Raw genomic sequence first — 21,312 nt, 5'->3', positions numbered from 1 at the left:
TGCAGCAGCCAGACTGGTCTCTGGTGTAGCCCAGAGAGAACATATTATGCCTGTTCTCAAACAGTTGCACTAGTTGTTGATATGTTTCCAGGCAAAATACCAAGTACTGGTTATTACCTTTAAAGTCTTGTACGGCTTGGGTCTGGGCTACCTTAGAGAGTGCCTCCTTCTGTATGATCCTCATCGCACACTGAGGTCATCTGGAGAGGTCCGTCTCCAGTTACTGGTGGTGACTCGGAACCGCACCTTCTCTGTAGCTGCTCCTGGCCTATGAAATGCACTCCCAGGAGATATCCGCAGTTTAGACTCGCTGTTGGCCTTTAAGAGCCCTAAAAACGTACTTGTTTGGCCTGGCCTTCCAAGTTTTAAAAATGGTTCTTAAGTATTTTAACTGGTTTTAAATGGTTTTGAATTGTTTTTAAATTGTTTTATATTGTTTTAAGCAGTGTATTTTAAATGCTGTTTGTTTGTATCTCTATATATAATTCTCCTGGGTATGCCTTGGAATGTGCGTCCCAGAGCCCAGCTGACTGGCTGGGTGGTGGACGCGCCTGATTGGCTGAGGTGCACCCAGGAGGATTGGTTGCCGCCGCCACGGCCTGGATGTGGAGGCCAAAGGTGGCAGGCCTGGCCCAGCAACGGAGGCAAGGCCCAGGAGGGGGGAAAGAAAGGGGGGGGCAGAAGTGGCAGTGAGGAGGAGAGGAGGCTGGGCCTGGAAGCAGAGACTGGAGCAGAAGTGGGGGAAGAGGTAACCACCGGCCCCAAAGAGCGCACAGACGCTCTGTGCGGGGTCGGCTAGTTTCTTTTTAAATTTCTTGGGCATTGCCCAGAGCCTTTGGATGAGGTGGTCTATAATAAATGCAATAAAATAAATATCCCTGCATTTTTTAAACCTCAACACAGCCATAAAAAGCTGTAGCTTTGATTAAAGTATCAACACTGGTGGAGAGGCCTAACTCTTTCTCTCACTCTGTTTTCTGCATCTAAGCTGCTACGCACCTACCAGCAGAAGCACACATGGGCACAAGGAAAGTACTTTTCTGTTTCCTTCAATCAAGCACATAGCAGCTTCAGAGAGGCAACTTTGATCAAGAACAGCAAAGGTAAAGGATTAAACACCCTCCCCACAGCATTGTAGTTCCAAGCCAAAACTTTAAAATTTTTATTATATTGGGATATCCAGATATTATATTGGAAGATCCAGTATCTTCCGCATTTCATGTAGTTTGGCCATAATAAGACCTACAAAGCCTGAAATACCTCTCTTACAGGCTTCATTTAGAAACCAAGATACATGGTACAACCTCAAAGTATTTTCTGTTTCTAATTTTTAAAAAAACACCTAATGTATAGTTATGTTTTGGATATTGCACCATTAGTATTTGCCCATTAAACGGTAGCATATTTGGCCCAAAGGTATCCATAACAGAAAGGAAAATACAGTATGCTTAAATTTTAATGCTTTAGTTAATTAATGAACACTCTTGAATTCATGCATATTAAAACAAACACAGCTGTGGATATCAGATGGTACTCAAATGTACAATGCAAATATCCAGCTGAAAGTTTATTCATAAAATACTAAAACTGAACAACAATTTCTAACTTTCTGGTATTCAACTCTATTTTGTTTTTTTTAAGGACCCACACACCACACTTGGCACTAAAGCAGCCACCACTGTGCTAGGGTGGGATGGGGAAATGCTAGAAAATGTTGTTTCTCAGAGAGTTCCCTCAAAATCTGACATGATTTACAATCTCTGGGCCTTTGCCAAGACCTGCAATAAACTTCCCGCCATGCCAACATAAACTGTACTCTTTTGTTCACCCCCAGCTGAAAGCAAAAGGAAACCACTTTTATTATTTAAGCATAAAAGCTGTGTTTATTAGACCCACACATCTGTTCAATATTGAACATGTAGTGAGACCACAGCACAGACTGCAATCAGGTTTATTACAACCACTCCCAATTTCAACCTATATTATTTCTCCTGTTTTACCGATAAAAAGGTCACCATGAAAAAAAGAATGCGAAGATGTTAAATGAGCATTAGCTTGCTGAAGTGCAATTTCAAATGCATCCATCTGCAAATGGGCCTAAGGAGTTCAGGATGTTGACTTTTTTAATGGTCACTTAAAGATCAGGAGGCTATGCCTTGATTTAATTTCTTTACTCCCTTGTGGGCAACAGGAAGGATTTTTCCTTCAAGAGTTTCTGCAAAACCAATAATAGAGCAAAGACTTGCTCCAGGAGAAAGACCGGGTATATTTAGACACAAAGGGGATTATCATTCTTGCTAAGTAAGGCTTATTTAATTTCTTCAGAGCTATTTTAGAGAAAGAAATAAGCTACTTTGACCTTAATGGAAGTTTCACTTAAGATGGGCAATAATTATCATCATTTCTTGAAGCTGAAATTAAGATTGGTTCAGCACTTCCATGATAAAACCCTACTTTCCAGTAGGTCATCATTCATCTGGGCCTTTCAAAGACGGCGGGCTTTACCATAGGATTAAGTGGGGTAAAGTAGAGAGAGTTATGAGGGCATATATTAGCCACATATAAGCACAATAAAGATCATTTAGAGAAACCTGGGGCCATTCACATCAGTGGGTTTTTTTAAATAGGTTTCCTCTCCATTCCTTGTGATTATTTTCCCTCCACTGTTCCTATTCCTTGCTCCCCAGTCGCTCTCTGGCCCCTTCTGGCCAATGGCTTTCTAGAGGAGGCAGGATGCTTCTCCTGTTTCAGATGGGCCCATGAAAATTTATTTAAATTTCCCCCCAAAAGACCCCTTATTTGGGGGGAGACTTCCGCAAGACCAGCCACACAGACACATTTCCACCCAGTCATAAAGCCTGTGGTAAAAGTTCTGTCTATTGGCAGCAGGTGACACACTTCTATGGGCCGAGCTGCAATCTCTACCCGGCAGCCGCTCCCAACGCTCCTGGATTGGAGCAATCCAGCCAATAATATCAGGAGAAAGGGAAAGTATAATCACCACAAGAGAGAGCATGCTGTGCCTGAATGTATGAAACATAAAATAAGAATGTCTGGTTATGGGTCCAGAAAGATGGCTTATTAAAAAAAAAATACAAGCCTAAGCTAAAATGCAATCAGTACTGAAAAATGAAATATGTACTTGAGATAATTAGGTAGCCATTTTCAATTAAAACAATATTTTAAGAAATATCACAGATATATTGGGAAGATGCATTAATTTTTTTTTTACAGTTTGGTAAGATTGAAGAACAGGTGGTGTTTCATGAGCACAAAAATACAGGCATGTTTAAATCTCAAAGCTATCTTGTAATACATTATCAAGTATCCAAGTATTTCTGGAGAAGTTTTTTCCTTCATGTTAATTATACATTGCCTGTTCTTTACTAATGTAACCTTCAATGCAGCTGTGGTCACAGCACTGGTCAGTAATTTATTTATTCGTCTTTTCTGTGACACATGGTATAGAGAGCTTATTTGATTTATCTCCATTTGTTTTTTAAAGCTCAAACATTTATCCCTAAATACAATGAATAAAGAGCCAAAAAAAACCCCTCATGGTATTTGCATCTTCCCCAAAGTTCTGTTGCATTGTGCAGAAATTAATCTTTACGAATTGTACTACTGGTTGGAGGGATAAACCTCTCACAAACTAATAAGTTATGGTCATTACATTCTGCAGCCAGACTGGAACAATAAAGCCAAGGAAGGTGTGAATTTCCTCTTTCCAGCCTCAAATACCAGCAATTTAATGTTACCATTGTCTATGCTTGTGCTGCAAAATTTAGCACACGCACAGACACACAGAATCAATCCCCTTGCTGATAATGGTAACTGGAGAAACCCCTATACATGCACCTTCATGATCCACTGAAATACCAATGATATTCCCCAGGCTTCAGAAACAGAGCTCAAATAATAGACCACCCATCAATCAATCAATCTTTATTACGGTCACAGACCAGAATAAAAGTGAGATTAGTTAAAAGATAAATGCATATAAAATAGTACATATTGCTGCTGAAAGGACTAAGAATACTAAAAATACTAAACCAATGTTAAAGTATAATGGTGATTTCATGTTAAAAATGAAATTAGATAAAAAAATGATTACCTATACTAAAAGGACTAAAAATACTAAATAACATGAGGGACTAAGCGCCTAAAAGGTAGTAAGAGTAATAAAAAATGCACGAGTTAAAAGACGAGAGAACAGAAATATATCTGAGTGATAAAACTGAAAAAACAGCCAGATTGAAGGTTATAAGGAGCAGTATAAGGGAGGCTCGTGAGCAATTGCAGGGCCTGCCCAGAGTCACCGAGAGTCAGACTGAGGCTGATAGGGCTCACTGCCTGTCATCCACCGACGAATGCTGATAGCAGCCACACAGTACCTGGTGACGCTATATGTGATGGCAGGCTTAGAGTCAGAGAGCAGCAAAGAGCTATAAAATTGGCTCAAATGGCCTGGATATTTGCTTAGCAATGGAAGGATGAGGGAGGCACAAATGTCTCTATAGAACAAGCAGTAGAGGAGAGCATGCTCAATAGTGTCAATCTGCCCTAGGCCACAGGGGCATAGTCACTCAGCAAATGGGGTCCTTTTATAACTGCCTTCTAGCACTGCTGAAGAGAAGCCGTGACAGCGAGCCAAGGTGAACGCCCTTCTGTGCTTTGGAATCTCCAGTTGGGTGAGGTATGCTGCTGGAGAAGCAGAATATCTAAGCCCATCACTGATGTGAAATTTTGGGGCACTGCTGAGATCATTTTGGCGCTCAGTGTCTGTAATGCGCTGCTTGATGGTTGCTTTTGCCTAATCATAGCGCATACTGAGCAAGATCATGGGGGAAAGGCTCAAAGTAGCTATTTTGGTCTCAACTGCCTGAATCCAGCTAGATTGGTAATCATTGTGTAGGGTTAGGGGACAAGGCCAATTGGGCAGAAGGATAGTCTCTGCTAATAAAAGAAGATGGCCACCCACACCCTGGCCTCCAGCTTGATCACGCCTGTCTCCAGGTGTAGAATGGAGATACATCTCAGTACTTGGAGCACTGCCCACAGGAATTTAGATTGTGCAAGTTCCAGAGATGCAATGTTGGGTTTAAATTGTGCAAGTTCCAGAGATGCAATATCGTGGCTGAATGGGGATTTGAACTCGGGTCTCCCCGGTCCTAGTCCAGCACTCTAACTACTACACCACATGTGCAGTGCTGATTGAGTGATCTTATGTTCCTTTTCTGTCTAACCACTAATTAAAAAAACCCAACAAATCCTATACTCGCAGTTATCCATGGAAAAAACCCAACAACCAAAAAACCATTGCAAAGTTGGCTGTGAACAGTTCAAGGGCAGCGGGTACGTAATGGCCTCCTCTTGTCCGCAGGAATTTGAGAATGGCAGAGGTACTTCTCTGGGCATTTAAAGCTACGTGTTCTCCATGGGCTTTCCTAGAACTGCCAGAATGAAAAAACTACTCCCAAGTATTTGAAGTGTGCAACTTGCTCAATCTATGCCCCACAATCTGCCAAGAGCTGATCTTGGGCCTCCTGGCAAAGGCCATAATTTTACTTTTGTGATAACTGATTTCCAGGCAGTTCTTCCTGCAGTGCAACGTTGGGGCCCTCAGTGCTCTTCTAAGGCCAATGGGGGTTCTTGAGAGGATGGCTGCATCATCATGTATAACATGATAATGAGTCTCCCTGCGAGCTTTGCAGGGTGGAAATCTGGGTTGCTGAGCTGGCCCACCATAGACTTAATGTAGAAGTTGAAGAGGAGTGGAGCCAGAATGCATCCTTGTTTGATGCCCTTCTGAGTTGTAACAGTTCTTGTGAGGTGGCCTTGGGGGCTACATTTCACCTTGAGTGATGTGTTTACGTGCAGGGTGTGAAGAAGGTATAGCAGGTGCTGGTCGATGGAGGAGGCTTCCAGCTTCTCCCATAATTTGACACGTGAGATGGAGTCGAATGCTGCCTTAAGATTGATAAAGGCGGCATAGAGGGAGGTCACCCTGCAGGAGGAGTATTTCCTGATAAGGTACTGTAGGACTAGGCACTGGTCCGAGTGGAGCACCTTTCCCTGAAGCCCACTTGTTCCTCAGCAAGAAGATTTTCCTGTTCCAGCCAATCCCTAAGTTTCCCATATAGGTGTCTCGCATAAAGTTTGCTAATGGTGTTCTGTAATTGGCAGGGTCGTCCTTCTTGCCCTTTTAAAATATAGGGACAATGATCGCTACCCCCCAGTCCTTGGGAATTTGGCCACTCGTGTCAATATAGGTGAAGAGCAAAGCCAGGACAGGGGCCCACCAGTCCATGTTATTTTTAACAGCCTCCAGTGGAATAAGGTCCTCACCCGGAGCCTTCCCCAGTCTTTTTAAAAGAAATATTTTTAATTCCGTTTTTCCACAATACAAAAAGGAAAACACAAATAGAACAAACAAACAAACAAACAGAAAAGCGGGGGGGAGTACATAAGGACTTCCATCTCATCATTGAAACAAGTACCAATAACAATACCCAGGTCTTGCCTGTAGTTTCATCATTCTCTCCTTGGTAAATCATACAGAAATCAGCTCCGAGACGTTTTTTAAGCATTTGTTGTTACCCCTCGAAGGCCTGATAAAAATCCATTTTATAATGTGTTTTTAAATAAACAAGAAGAGGGTCCCAATCCCGTTTTAAAAATTCAAGTTTATTTCTTAATAATGCTGTTAATTTTGCCATTTCTGCCAATTCTAATACTTTAAGTATCCAATCCTCTTTACTCAGGCAATGACTTGGGCAAAGCGAAATTTGCTCACTTCCATTTGCGAGCAAATGTCAATCTTGCTGCTGCTGTCAGATACAGAGAGAGGCTGGATCGATGGGGGCAGTGTGAAGGCCCATACCTCTGACAATCAGCTTCCGGGGGGTATGCACCTTGCCCTCCAGTTGATTGTGGCTCAAGTTGGGGGTCAAAGGGAGCTGGGGGCACGTCTAAGGAGCATCTAAGATGGTTTGTGGATCCTCAGGTTGTGGAGATGATGTGGGGGGGCATGGGGATCCTCCCTTCGGGAGGCTGTCACAGACAGGTTATCTGAAATCAACAGTGCAGTGATCTTGTCAAAGTATGGGTCACTGGCAAACAGCATTCCAGGGCGCGGTTCTTACAAGGCAGTGGTCCCTGGAGGAGGTTCCTCACCCACTTCATGACTTGGGAGGTTTGCAGGTGTGAGAGAAGGTTCTTGAGGGCTGCTGCGGGGCATGTGCACTCTGCCCCCCAGGGTGGATTTCTCCTGGGCACCTTCTAGGGGTGGGACTGTAATGTGAGAAGAGGATTTCACAGTATCTGTGATGCCAGATATCTGCAGGACTAATGCACAAGATCTAGAGGGCAAGTCACTCCAGTTGATGGTGAGCTTGTTGAGAGGTCCCTCTGCATCATCCGTTTCACTACCACTCTCAGAGCTAGAGCATAAATCTGCCAAATGTACTGAAGGTTTTCTTTTACTCTTGGTGTGTATAGCAGAAGTGTGGCATATTTTTGGGGTTGAGTAGCTGGAGTGATTTGTGAGTGCTTTGGAGGGTCTGTAAGTGTGGTGTTCTCCCCGTGTCCTGAACACGAAGCTGCAGCCAACAGGTTTTTTGTTTGTTTGTTTTGCTTTAAGCAGTTGATTTTTTAGGTGACTTAGTTTATCCTGAATGGCTTCATGCAGTTGAAAATCTCCAGTCAGAATGGTTGTGGCTTGCTTGTCTTTGTCACAGTTAGGAGATTTATTGTCCTTGGAGTTGGTGGGTTTTATGGTAGTGCTATTAACCACTCGACCAGAGATTAAAATCTCTAATTACAGGGTCTGCAAAAACATGAATAAGTTGGTAGCCATAAAAGAGCAAGGGATGTGGCTGCAGTGTCAGTTTTGTCACCAGTGCTGAGTTTTGGAAGGTTTAAAAAAGCCTTCTGCAATGTGGGCTAGCAGGCAGGAAAAAGTAAATTAAGCCAGTATTACCTGGTTTGGTGGTTGACAAGTAAGACAAGAGCAAGTAATCTCCTTGCCCACCTATGACGGACACTGCAAGGAATTTCAAGGACACATTTATTGTTTTGAAGCACATGATGGAAGTTTGTTTGGCTATTATTTCCCAAGAAGCCTGGTGTCATCTTACGTGAAGAAGTAGAGACAGAAGTGAAGGGAGGAGCTGATTGAGAGAATAGAGACGGTACACTCCGAGGAGTTTAACCCCTTGATGTTCCTGGGCTACAAACTGGTCAAAAGCTTGCCTCAGACTGTCCAGTTTTTCAGTGATAATGTTTATCTGGCCGAGAATGGCTAGCAAACTTTCTGCTGAGATAATGTAGATATCGCTGATTTGCTGGGTGATTGGATACTAAGAGCCAGCGTGGTGTAGTGGTTAGAGTGCTGGACTAGGACCGGGGAGACCCGAGTTCAAATCCCCATTCAGCCATAAAAACTAGCTGGGTGACTCTGGGCCAGTCACTTCTCTCTCAGCCTAACCTACTTCATAGGGTTGTTGTGAAAGAGAAACTCAAGAATGTAGTACACCGCTCTGGGCTCCTTGGAGGAAGAGCGGGATATAAATGTAAAATAATAATAATAGCAGCAACCCTCTGAGACAGCTTGGGTGTATCTTGTTTAATAGCCAGCTTGTATGAAGAGGCCTCTTTGAGTGGGGGGAGCCTCCGAGCCCAGAGCCATAAATCTATTCTTGGTACTCACAGCGTACGCATCTCCCGCTGTTGCCTCTGACAGAGCTAGGAAGTAGTCGAGCTTAGTTTGTTTCTTCTTTCCCACACATCCTCCACTGTCGTTGGCCGGACTCTTGTTGGCAGGGCTGTTGTGAGATCTTTTCTTCCCCCTGGGGAGAGGCAAGCCCCTGAAAGGTATACGCAGAAGTGGGAAGCCCAGGTCGGGGCAGGAGCTCGTGAATCAAGCTGTTAACCGGTGGCCATCTTGGCTCCGACCCTCACGACATCATAGACCACCATGGTTTGGGGCAGATATGGAGAATAGATGGGAACTTTTTCCACAGGCCTCAGAACAAAGATAAGGGGAAGCATCCAATTTCACACTCATGTTTGTAAATATACTCATGGGAAATGTTTGTAATATAGCCATGCACTAGAACTGCACAATTTGATAACACTATATAAAGTAATAACACTGGTGATAATTAATGTTATAACAAGAATAATATAAAACAAGTAGACATATGAGCCAGCGTGGTGTAGTGGTTAGAGTGCTGGACTAGGACCGGGGAAACCCGAGTTCAAATCCCCATTCAGCCATGAGACTTGCTGGGTGACTCTGGGCCAGTCACTTCTCTCTCAGCCTACCCTACTTCACAGGGTTGTTGTGAAGAGAAACTCAAGTATGTAGTACACCGCTCTGGGCTCCTTGGAGGAAGAGTGGAATATAAATGTAAAATAATAATAATAATAATAATAATAATAATAATAATAATAATAATAATATCATCATGCAGGAAACTATGCCTAGTAATGGTTTTTTGGTTGTTGGGTTTTTTCCATGGATAACTGCGGGTACAGGATTTGTTGTTGTTTTTAATTAGTGGTTAGACAGAAAAGGAACATAAGATCACTCAATCAGCACTGCACATGTGTTGTAGTAGTTAGAGTGCTGGACTAGGACCAGGGAGACCCGAGTTCAAATCCCCATTCAGCCACGATACTTGCTGGGTGACTCTGGGCCAGTCACTTCTCTCTCAGCCCAACCTACTTCACAGGGTTGTTGAGGAGAAACTTAACTGTGTATACCACTCTGGGCTCCTTGTAGGAAGAACGGAATATAAATTCAAATAAATAAAATTTTAAGCTGTGCTTCCTCGATTTTCCCAAATATGCATTTAAAAGTTCCTCCATCAGATGCAACAGACCAATAAGGGGGTGATACACATAATTATTTATTCAACTCAAAATTAAAATCTTATCAAACAGGAAAAAGGTTGCTAAAAGGGGGGGGGGTCATCAATTTTGCATTTACTAAATTAGTGTTTCTTTAAGTGACAAGAAGTGTTTCAAGGGTGAAGACCAAAATTCAGGGGTGTAGCTATAACTGAACAGGGCGGGGGAGACACATGTCCCTGAGCCCCTAGGGAAAGAGGGCCCACCAACTCTTTGCTCTTTCTGTCCCGACTCATGGGGGGGAAGGGGGAGGCCAATTTTCACTTTTTGTCCCAGGAATCAGGACCAACACCAACCTTACTAGGCCCCTGATAAAACTACAGGATTCTGAATAAGCACCATTTGAACGGATAACCCAAATCTAAATGCAGACTTCTACACCAAACATCACTCACCCCATTAGATATATTGGTCTGGATCCAAAGAGATTGGAGGTGAGATGAGAGCCACTTGTATAAATGAAGCCTCATTTGTTGCTTTTACCACAATCTTCTGTTTATTTTTGCAAGACAGAGAAGAGGCTTTCATTTTTAAAAAGCAGACTGCCGCTTGTGGAAACTGCTGCAGCAAACAGCACATTCTGGCTGCATGTGTAGTTCCTCCTCTTCCCCCAACCCACAAGAAGGCATTATCAAAAAATAAATAAATGGGGGGGGGTCTATTACCGCTTCTATCATCTCTCCCCTACCTATTCCAGTCTCACATCTCTGCACAATATAAAGGTGCATTTCTTATCATTTTGAAACAATAAGGAATAAGCAAGCGACTATAGCTATAGCAGGATTTTAAGCAAGAAGCCTCAGCATTAAAAACCTTTCTACAGTTAAAAAATGGGAGGGGGATAGCATGTGTCCTGTCTACCAATGCATTATAAGCAGAGTTCATTAGTGATTATTCTCTCTACTCCAGTTAATTGACCACAAGAGAGATAAGACACAAAATTAAAAACACCAGAAGCCAGACATGCCTATATTAAGTAAGTATTAAAATTCTATGTATGGTGAATTATGATCTAGAATATATTCTACTCACAATGGGTTATTTTTAACATTTGTTGTCCAAAATTAAATTTATAAACTCAGTAACACCAGTTAGTTTAATTGATTCTGCACTTAAACATGGAAGGAAGTCATTACCTGGTGGCACTTGCCTTCCCCTCCCCGCCCCCGGCTGTGCTTCTTTGTTTAAATGATGATGCTGTGTACAGCAAAATGTTTTTTATTGATGTGTATCAACTTTTTTTGCACAATAAAGGGTCTTTTGAAGTGAACTGAAGTCATACACATTGTGTAATTGCATCCCATGCAGAAAGATCCAAGGATAAAACGTGTTATTTTTCCAGGAGTATCTAAAATATTACACATGTTAATACTCCATATTTCAGATATCACCTTCTTTATGCCCCTCTGTCATCAGATACAAAGTAAATGATGACCTGGAAAAGCCAGAATGGCTTGCTTGCCATGAAGTTAGGTATCTTTTCAGAGCTAGGTAAAGACTTTGTTTTAGTTGCTCAGACCCTTTACACTGACATTAGTGTTGTGTGTTTTAGTATGGTTATTATGTGATTATTCTTGGCTGCTTTGGGCAGTTTTGGACAAAAGTGGGATATCAACTCTAAAATAAAATAAGCCATGTTGAGCAGCCATCTGATGTCCAAGTGTAGCTGCATCCCTGCAGAGCACGGCTCCTCCAAGCTCAGCCAAAGTCTTCTAGATCAGTAGAGTGCATGCATGCAGATGGGAGGAAGGAGCAATTTTTGCTGATTCCCCTGCCTTCATTAGTGCTCTTTGCTTTCTATAAATATGCCCCTGTTGGCTACACATATTTCCTTATGGACAAATTTCTAGGAGGCCAAGAATGTCTCCACGAGTGGAGGGAGTCTCCTCAATTTCTGGGATCTCTCCTTCTCCTGCAACCACTGATGCTGCATCCCATGACACTTGGGAACAGATTTTCTGGCTACAGGGAGGAGGGTAAGAAAGGGAAGAATTGCTTCTGCTAATTCTTCATTCCAGATGTGCCACTGTGAATGCTAACTACTGTATTTTATGGGTAAGTTTAATAAGGCATGTTGTGAAATGTGTTATCTGATGCCACAGGATATCAAGGAGAAATAGAAATTAAAAGTATGCATGATAAAGTTGTACTAATTCTTTCTATAGTATGTTCCAATTGATAATCTTTAATCCTTCCTTAAGGATCAGAAATATCATTTTGAATGTGGAGAAAGAGGCGAGGTGGGGAAGAGTTACGGAAACCGGAAACCAGTTATTTGCATACAGACTGTCTATACCCAAATTTCTTACAAAGTCTGGGCACTGGCTATGGCAAGCTCTTTTTCCTTTACACAAACTGGTGGTGCTGTTAAATGCACTAGCCTAAGACAGTCATCATTCTTAGGAAGCCCACAGAGTAAGCCATGAGGTTGAAAACACTTAGGCTCTCAGACTGGGATATTTGTTTTGCACACTGATTTTCTACCTAGTTCTAGCAAAATAAGTTGCTTCTGTGCCAAATAAAATCTCTCAAGGACTATGTGTTAGTTGAGATATGTTCTCAGCAAAGAGATGGCCTATACAGTAGCATGACCTTAATTACTCAAGTAGTACTGTATGCATGGATGGTGGCCAAAGAGTAATTTTAATTCCCTTGTAGAAATGTTTTGGATGCAAAGCAAAGGTAAGCAAATCACATTTTGCAGTGATGCAATTTAAAATCTAATAAACTTGAGGTCTTGAGAGCAATATAAACACTTTTGCAATTAGCAACAGTCAAGTGGCATAAGTCACATCCATTTCCTCAGATAACAGTAATTGGAATATTCAAGTATGCTGCCCTAGGTGTTTCTGACCTAGACTATGCAAAGTGGTATCAGAGATCTATTTATTTTTCATACCAAACACTGCCGACAACACAAAGATGATGCAACTTCACATGAAAAATTGATTATTTAATCTAGTAAAAACCAACTTTCTACATTGCTCAACCCATTTTTGCAGCAAGTCCAGTCCATATTCCATTATGTGACAAAACCGTATGTTTGGCTTGACAATTTCTACTTCCAACTCTTTGATGGACCTGGCCACAGTTATCCACATCTTATCAATATTCTGGTTAGGCTATTGCAAGACACTCCACATGAGGCTGCCTTTGAAGATTATTCAGAAACTATAAATGGTTCAAAATGTGACTGCCAGAATATTTACAGAGCATTACCAGGGGTACAGCTATAATTGAGTGGATGGGTTCAAAGAACCCATGCCCCCAGCTCCACCCTTTCCTATTGTCTTCATTATATCCTTCACTCCGAAGGTCTATCAGGGAGAGAGGGTGAACACAGGCCCCCTCTCCCTTAGCTACGGCCCTGAGCATAACATTCCAATATTATTTTGCCATCATGAGTTACTATTTATTTTGAAACTCAATTAAGTGTGCGGGTTTGACCTTTAAGCCTAAACAACCTGGGACACTGATACCTTAAGACCACCTCCTCCTCCTCCTCCTCTCCATATCCAAACACTCAAATAGCATTACAAGTGCTGTTCCATATCTCCCTGCCACCTGGTGGGTTTTTATGCTCCAGAACAGCTGCAGAACACCCTCCCAAGTAAGGTCTACCTCATTCTATCACAGCTTGTCTTTTGAAATGCAACAAAAAGCTTGTCTGTTCCAGAAAACCTTTGAGAATAGTGTAAGCTGACTTATGCACAAATGCCACTGCTGATGCTTTCCCTGTTGTTGTTGGTTCTTTGACCATGTTGGCAATTCTGGCTTGTGGGGAAGCAGTCTTCCTTATGAGTTTAAAAATGTACTTTTTAAAAAATGTAGTATTTGTTTATTTGTATTACAAAGATTAGAGGTTGTTCTAAAAGGCGGTCTCTCTTGTGTCTCTGCAGAAGCCTGTGTTAGTATACAATGAGGAGACCTCTGTAGCAGAGAATGAAAATTGGCACTGCTAGGAAGCCATGTTGGTTGCTCTGAGAAAGTGGATTTAAGAGGCTGCTAGGTTCATGTTCTGTCAGAGTATGCCGTATAACTTGGCATTTATGGATCCAAGTCCTTAAAAGTGATTGGCTATCTTGGTCAATAATCTAGTAAATACTATTGGTCAGTAGCTTCAGGATCCTGAAGATTCCAAGGACATGTTATAGAAATCCAAGTGCAGAAGCCTGAGAGGGGAAGTTCACATGGGATTTATCCAAGAGATGGCGACAAGAAAAAGCACGAGGAAGAAGGCTGAGAAGGTAGAAACAAGGGACTGAAGAAGAGGCCAGATTGAAGATAGGGGTTGGTCAGAGGGCTTCAAATATTTATTGTGAAGCCAGTAGATTTTCCAAATAAGAGAGGACTTCCACATCATGCCATAGTAAAAACAAGTTGTTCTAGTAAGAACTAATCTGCCTACTTTCCTTTCACTCTCTCTACAACTGGACCAAATTTGGTACAAATCAAAGTCCACAAGTTAGTTCTCTTGAGCCTCAAATGTTTATACATCTGCGATCTTGAATCAGGGTGGATGACATCACAAACTATGCCACTGAGGTGTCCCTGTGTGTAACTCACTACAACTGTACCTAATGTGGTTCAAATCAGTTAGACTGTCCACAAGTTAGCCCACTTGTGCCTCAAAAATTCATGTGTCCGCCATCTGGGAGCGGGGTAGATTACATCACAAACTATGCCATTGAGGTTTCCCCTTGTGCACCTACAGCTGTAGCAAATTTGGTTCAAATCTGTTAGGTGGTTCACAAGTTAGCCCACTTGTACCACAAATGTTTTATGTTTCTGCCATCTTGAATCGGGGAGGATGACATCATAAAACTACGTAGCTGAGGTATCCCTAAGTGTCCCTACAGCTCTAGCAAATTTGGTTCAAATCAGTTAGGTAATTCACAAGTTAGCCCAAGTGTGCCTCAAAAGTTTACGCATCTGCCATCTTGATCGGTGTGGATGACATAATCACAAACTATGCCATTGAAGTGTTCCTTTATGTCACTCACTATAACTGTACCGAATTTGGTTCAAATTGGTTAGATAGTTCAAGTTAGTCCACTTGCACCTCAAACATTCATGAGTCCGCCATCTTGGATTGGGGTAGATGACATCACTAGCTTTTTACACAGGCCTTGATATGATTACATCTACTGCTGCTTCTTTGTATTTTGTATGTTTGTCTTATGCTTGCATTTTAAATCTTTTTAGTCCGATTTATGTTTTTATATTTTAGCTTAATATTTTAATTGTGTAATTTTTATAGTTTTTGTTTAATTTGTGTGTGAATGGCCTTGGGATTGTTTTAATGAAAGGCAGTATACAAACTTAATCAATAAATCACAAACTATGCCATTGAGGTTTCCCCATGTGCCCCTACAGCTGTAGCAAATTTGGTTCAAATCAGTTAGGCAGTTCACAAGTTAGCCCACTTGAACCTCAAAAGTTTGCACATCTGCCATCTTGAATCAGGGTGGATGACATCATCACAAACTACACCATTGAGGTGTCCCTTCAACTGTATCTGATGTGGTTCATATTGGTCCAGGCACTGCGAAGTTGATGGTGGGGGGACAGACACATGGAATGCCAGGTGATCTCATAAGCCTACTGGAAAGTAGGCTATAGTAACTATCAAAGCTGAACCCTAGTACAGAAGTTCCCATTGTCATAGTTTGTACTGATACAATTCATTGCTATTGTACTGCATACCAGCCAACCTAATTTACTCTTTAAAATGATCAGATTAACATTTTAATCTAAACCTTACTATCATGATCGATCCAGCAATCACTTTACATGCATTACTTCAACACAGTAATACAAAGTACAGTTTAATTTTAAAAATCCTAGAAGCCTACTCAAACGAACAAGGACACATCATCTTAATTGGTCAGAGGCACTACTGCAGGAATAAACAAATACCTACATCAGCAAGATCTCATTATCTTGATGAGACACGTCGTCCTTTTACCCACATATTAAAAAGAAGCCATGATCAAAAATATTTAAAATAATGTAGCTTAACACTCAAATATAAATCTGAGTTAGGACACTACTAGCAAGTAGGGATGTGCATGAATCAATTTTTTCGATTTGATTTGTACCCAAATCAAATCACACCCTATTTGTTTTGGGTCTGAATCTGGCCAGCTAGCACAGGGGCGATTTGAGAAGAGAACTGGTCTTGTGGTAGCAAGCATGACTTGTCCCCATAGCTAAGCAGGGTCTGCCCTGCTTGCATATGAATGGGAGACTTGATGTGTGAGCACTGCAAAATATTCCCCTCAGGGGATGAAGCCGCTCTGGGAAGAGCAGAAGGTTCCAAGTTCCCTCCCTGGCTTCTCCAAGATAGGGCTGAGAGAGATTCCTGCCTGCAACCTTGGAGAAGCTGCTGCCAGTCTGTGAAGACAATACTGAGCTAGATAGACCAATGGTCTGACTCAGTATATGGCAGTTTCCTATGTTCCTATGTTTCGTCCACAAATCTCCCAAAACAAATCATTTTGTACCCAAATTGATTTGCACAGACAGCAGGCGCAGGCAGTGATTCTCTCAGCAGCAGGAAGGGGATGAAAAAAGATCTCTCCTCTTTTCCTCAATCAGGAAAGCAGGAACAAAAAGCAGAGAATCCACTCCAGGCAGCAGGCAGGCAAGGCAAGACAAAGCTCCTCTGGCTCTCTCTCGCTCTCTTCTCCCACGAGGCAGAAAGGTGGCTAGCTACCTCCTTAAGTACATTTGAAAATCCATCTTTCAAACTCCCCCCACCCTTGTCCCTTCTTTGACCCTTCCCCTAGCCAATAAGGGATCAGTCACTCCTGGCAATACAATATTTGAATGGAAACATGCCAATCTGGAACCAGGGGGAAATCGCCAGCCAATCGTTGCACACTGTAAGTCACAAATCTGAAACATGGGAGGGAGGAATTTTCAAACAAGTTTCCTGACACAAAATGGAGACAGCAAGAGGGTTCGCAACAAAATGGAGGTCTGCATTTACAAATTTTCCAGGTCCAAAATCTGAGCGATTTGTTTTGGACCCAAATCGATTCATACATCCCTACTAGCAAGTAACAGACTGCGTAGGGAGCATGGGGAGATGACTGTTCCCCTGCTGCCAAGGCCTGGTTGGGGGGGCCAAGGCACCCTCCTCTAGGGGTGTGCATGGAACCGCAGAGCTGCGGTCCGGCACTGTGGAGTGGGTTCCTTTAAGGGTGGGGAGGGTTTACTTACCCCTCCCGCCGCTTTGCCCCCTCCAGCGCGCATATTTACTGTAATAATTGGGGCGGCAGGATACCTCCCTGCCGCCCCTTGTCCCTCTGAATGCCGCCTCCAGGACGGGGTGGGCACGCGCGGGGCTCTGAGAAGGAAATATCCTGAGGACTCACGTTTTTAAAGTTAGCTCCCGATGGCATCATGGCAGTGGTAAACAAACCCCAATGAGAAGCTGGCACAGCACCGAGCCGGCCTCCGGCGCCTCCCCGCTTGGCGGCTCCCCCATCCTGAGCCACCGCCAGCAGCCAATGCGAAGAGCTCCGCAAGAGAGAACGCGCCGACGTGCCCAGCGCACTCTCACTTCCGGCTCCCAAGCGACTTCCCCCACACACACACAGTGTGGCTGCCTGCTTCTCCTCCTCCCATCGGGCCACGCTGTGTGTGGGGCAATGGCCCCGCCCCTTCATGTCTGACATCAGACACAAAGGTCTTGGCTCTGTGCATACAATTGTGAAGTCTCGGGGGCGGGGGAGCCGCCAGAGGACTTTGTGCTCCAGCCGCAGCTAAGCTCCTGACACCCCTGACACATACTCTAATTTATCTACCAATACTAAACTCAGACAAGCTCAAGATGCCACACACTGTATTGTTTAAGCTCAAATAGTCTATTTGTGCTGTTCATTAATTGTCTATGATTTGGTACCTGAAAATTGGCCTCCAAATGTAATGACTTCATTTCATGAGCATACTTATAACCAAATATTTGTCAATCTAAGCACAGCACAAATCAAGTAATTAAGATGTTACATGTCTTCTATTTGCCCTCGTAACTATCAGTAAGGATTGTACATAAGTGACATTACTTACAGCTAAGACAGGAAAACAGGATCTCTCATTTTCATCAATTTACACATTTGTAACTAAATACAATGAATGATAATTATATTTATGAAATATTTAAAAAAGAATAGCATAGCATTTGGTCTGTAAAAGAAACTACCACCAAACACTTGATACCAGAAGCACAAGAACTGTTAATAGATAAATGTTCACTGAGACAACAGGAAAGAAAAACACATTAGTAGGTATTTCTTGTTACATTCAAGGGATAGCATACAAACCAATTGGCAGAGTGGCATGCTACTGATGGAAGCTCCTTCGATAAACAGAAGAGGAGCTGCATTCATGCAACAGGTCTCCACAACCAGGAGTCCTAGCATGATCATAACACTCCTTACAATCAGAGAGGAGCTCCCATCAACATCACACTGATGTGCCAAAGATTTAGATGCCATGCAAGTAGTTTTCACATTTTAGACAATTTTCTAATACTATTCTAAAGCGCAGAATCAAAACCTTGATATACTCACCTGATTTTCTTGCCTTCATAGCAAGAACAGCTACCAATTCTCTCTGCACCTAACAGACCAAAGAAGGGAAAATGTTACAGCTGTCATAATAATGGGAAGTAGTTATAGACACATACTGCCTTTTATTATTATTAATTGAGGGGTCCACAAATTAATTACAAAGGAAACTTCAAGAAGAAACCACCAGCCTTCTTTGGGCTCCAAGAACAATTGCTACCTTTTTTTATCCAGGCTTTTGGCCAATGAGTAGCCCTCAGATCAGATCTCCTTTTAGTGGTCATAGCTGTGTATTATTTTGATAATGTTTTAATTCAAACTTATGTTTGTAACTTGTTGTTTACCACCTTAGAGGTCTTAGGATGAAGCACGGTATAGAAATGTACATAATAAATATTATGAGTCTGGGGCTCCTGATTCCATGACCAGACTAATTATTCTTATGTCCAAATGGAATTCTGCCTAAGGGAAATTCTGGCCTCATTCAAGCATTGTATTTCTGGTCCTTCAGCCATGGTTTAGAGCATCATAAATGAGCTACAGACCTACATGCTTCTTCATTCTATTCCCTCCTCCCTCATGGCTCAAACCATTGTTTGCCGTGAACTGCAAAATGTGGTTTGAGCAATCCCTTCAAAACAGAATCAAAGCATTTGGATCAAATTATAGGTTATAATAATGCTTGAGGAATCCTTCTGTTAAATTGGGGGGGGGGAGACAAGGACAAAGTGCTCAAGCTAGTTGCTTGTTCCTGATCTGAATGCAGCTGTTATATTCATTTAAAAAAAATCTCCTTGTTTCAACACAATTACGATTAATGGTATAAATACAACTGCCATACTGACATAAACTAACATGGCTATACATGTTTGGGGAGGGGCTGAGCATTTTGCAAATGTATTGTCTTACATATTAAATTTAGTTCCGGAAACATATGGGTGTTTCATTGATGGCAACATGTTTTCCCCTCAGATATGTTTCAAGGATACAGGACAGATGTGTACTGAATATAAGATTTATCACATGGAAAGTTTATCTGACATAGCATAGGCATCATGTATATGACCAAACAGCACTTATGACGATCAATCACTGGAATGTGCTCCAATTACCACAATCCTTAGAATACAGCCAGTAAACCTGGTCACGTGTATTTCTCATTTTTGATACCAAGATCAATATTCAAGTACTCTGCTTGTGCTGAGGATCTAGTTAAGGTAGCTAGGAGAAAGCTAAGTACATCTGCTGGGAACAAAACACACAACAAAACAGCTTTTTGTAATTCTGGATTGTTTAAAACTATGAGAGAGATTATTCTAAGTTACAGAATAATCCAAATCTGTGCAAATTAGAAGCCATCCTAATGTATTTTATCCTGTAATCATGCTATTTTATTGTGCCTAGTGAATAATGCAAAAAAATATTTTTTTAAAAAACAACCATAGCCCAAGACTTTAATTGTATATACTAGAAATTAAATTTACACATGTGCTTGAGTCACTCAATATTTCCATACAGCAGTGAGTGTCCACAGCCATCCTTATCACGTTGATATTCCCTTAATCACTCCTTTTAATAATGTCAAAGCCATGATTGAAATCCAGCTGGAACACCATGCAGGCAAAAGTCAGATGTCACTGTTACAAGATTAAAGCTCACATGGCCATGGCAGAGATAAATAGAGTAGTTCAAACATCTTGGAGATATCTGAGACCACTGACAGAGTCAGCAGGCATCACCTCTAACTATTTATGTTCAGTTAATATTTTCAGGATTGCTCCTGCATACAAGCTAAAATATATTTGAAGTTAAATGCTAAGAGATTAGGAGTGTGTGTGGGGGGGGGGTGTCACCCAGTCAACACTTGGAGCAGCACACATATAAGTCCTACTATGTGAAACTGACAGATCTTTCTTTGAACAGAACTATTCAATTCAATAAAAATGCATCAACTCAGTTGCTCTGTAACTTCTCTCTAATCTTGGACATGTACTTCTCTACACTGCCTATTTTTACTAGCTGACAAACACTGTACATGCCAAATAACATTATGTGCAACAGCAGACAATATGTGCTGATCTCCCTTCCATTCGACTTCTGTGCCCCCTGAAAATACATCCCTGAGGGTTGTAGGAAGCTTAGAGACATATTTTTGGGAGCCACAGAGAGCTAGAGAGGGAGCAGGGGACCTGCAAACATTGATCATACCCGCTGCACACACAAAATGTTATTTGGTGTGTACAACACTAGTCTGGATGTTGACACTTTATTTCTAGTTCCCTTTGGTCCTTTTCAAATTAAAATCTGTAGTTTACATTTATTCAACCGGGGCAAAAGCTCTCTATGCCAAGTAAGTTTCAGGTCACTACTTTATTGAAAAAATTGGATTATTAATGTCTCACTGAAAGTGTGAATCTAGATTTTAAATAAAACTTCTCATAGTATCAGCTCTGCACACCAAGTACCTTCATTAGGACATTGATGTTTGCCATGAAAGAGTAAATATGCTGTCTAAATGATATCCCATTTCAGATAATAGTGCTTATTTAAACTATGATATCCATTAGGTGCTCAATTATCATACCATGTGCCTTGAGCAGATAACAGAAATGGGGGGTGGGGGGAATGATTGAAAACTAGCTCATATTTCAATGCCAGTATTTAAAATACACCACAGCAGCATTGTTCCTTTCACACACATTTTTGCATACAAATGAGATAAAAATCAAAGATCTAGTGACTTAAAATTATATAGAATAAAGGTAATTATAATAATGTGTTCAAAATCCATAGCTACAGAAAGCTACTCTGAGCAAATTAA

General features: G+C 41.8%; 1 protein-coding gene and 1 long non-coding RNA gene across 8 annotated transcripts in view; one reads left to right on the top strand and one right to left on the bottom strand.

The window, feature by feature from the left end:
• Positions 1-21,312, bottom strand: part of RAPGEF5 (Rap guanine nucleotide exchange factor 5) — a 219,255-nt gene that overhangs the window by 135,884 nt on the left and 62,059 nt on the right. For 5 of the 7 annotated variants that reach the window (XM_053263696.1, XM_053263693.1, XM_053263695.1 and 2 more), the window contains exon 7: positions 18,495-18,543. In XM_053263696.1, coding sequence (XP_053119671.1) covers positions 18,495-18,543 — 49 coding nt within the window. Of the gene's footprint in view, positions 1-8,710; positions 8,870-17,297; positions 17,430-18,494; positions 18,544-21,312 lie in introns of those variants that run through there. The other 2 variants (XM_053263700.1, XM_053263699.1) reach the window with 2 other exon arrangements.
• LOC128330597 (uncharacterized) lies at positions 351-19,422 on the top strand. Its single transcript, XR_008310172.1, has 3 exons — positions 351-748; positions 989-1,103; positions 13,815-19,422. It is a non-coding gene; the product is annotated as an uncharacterized LOC128330597 (long non-coding RNA).

Source organism: Hemicordylus capensis, chromosome 6 (assembly GCF_027244095.1).
Source record: "Hemicordylus capensis ecotype Gifberg chromosome 6, rHemCap1.1.pri, whole genome shotgun sequence".
Classification (NCBI taxonomy): Eukaryota; Metazoa; Chordata; class Lepidosauria; order Squamata; family Cordylidae; genus Hemicordylus; species Hemicordylus capensis.
This window is presented reverse-complemented; position numbering and strand designations above follow the sequence as displayed.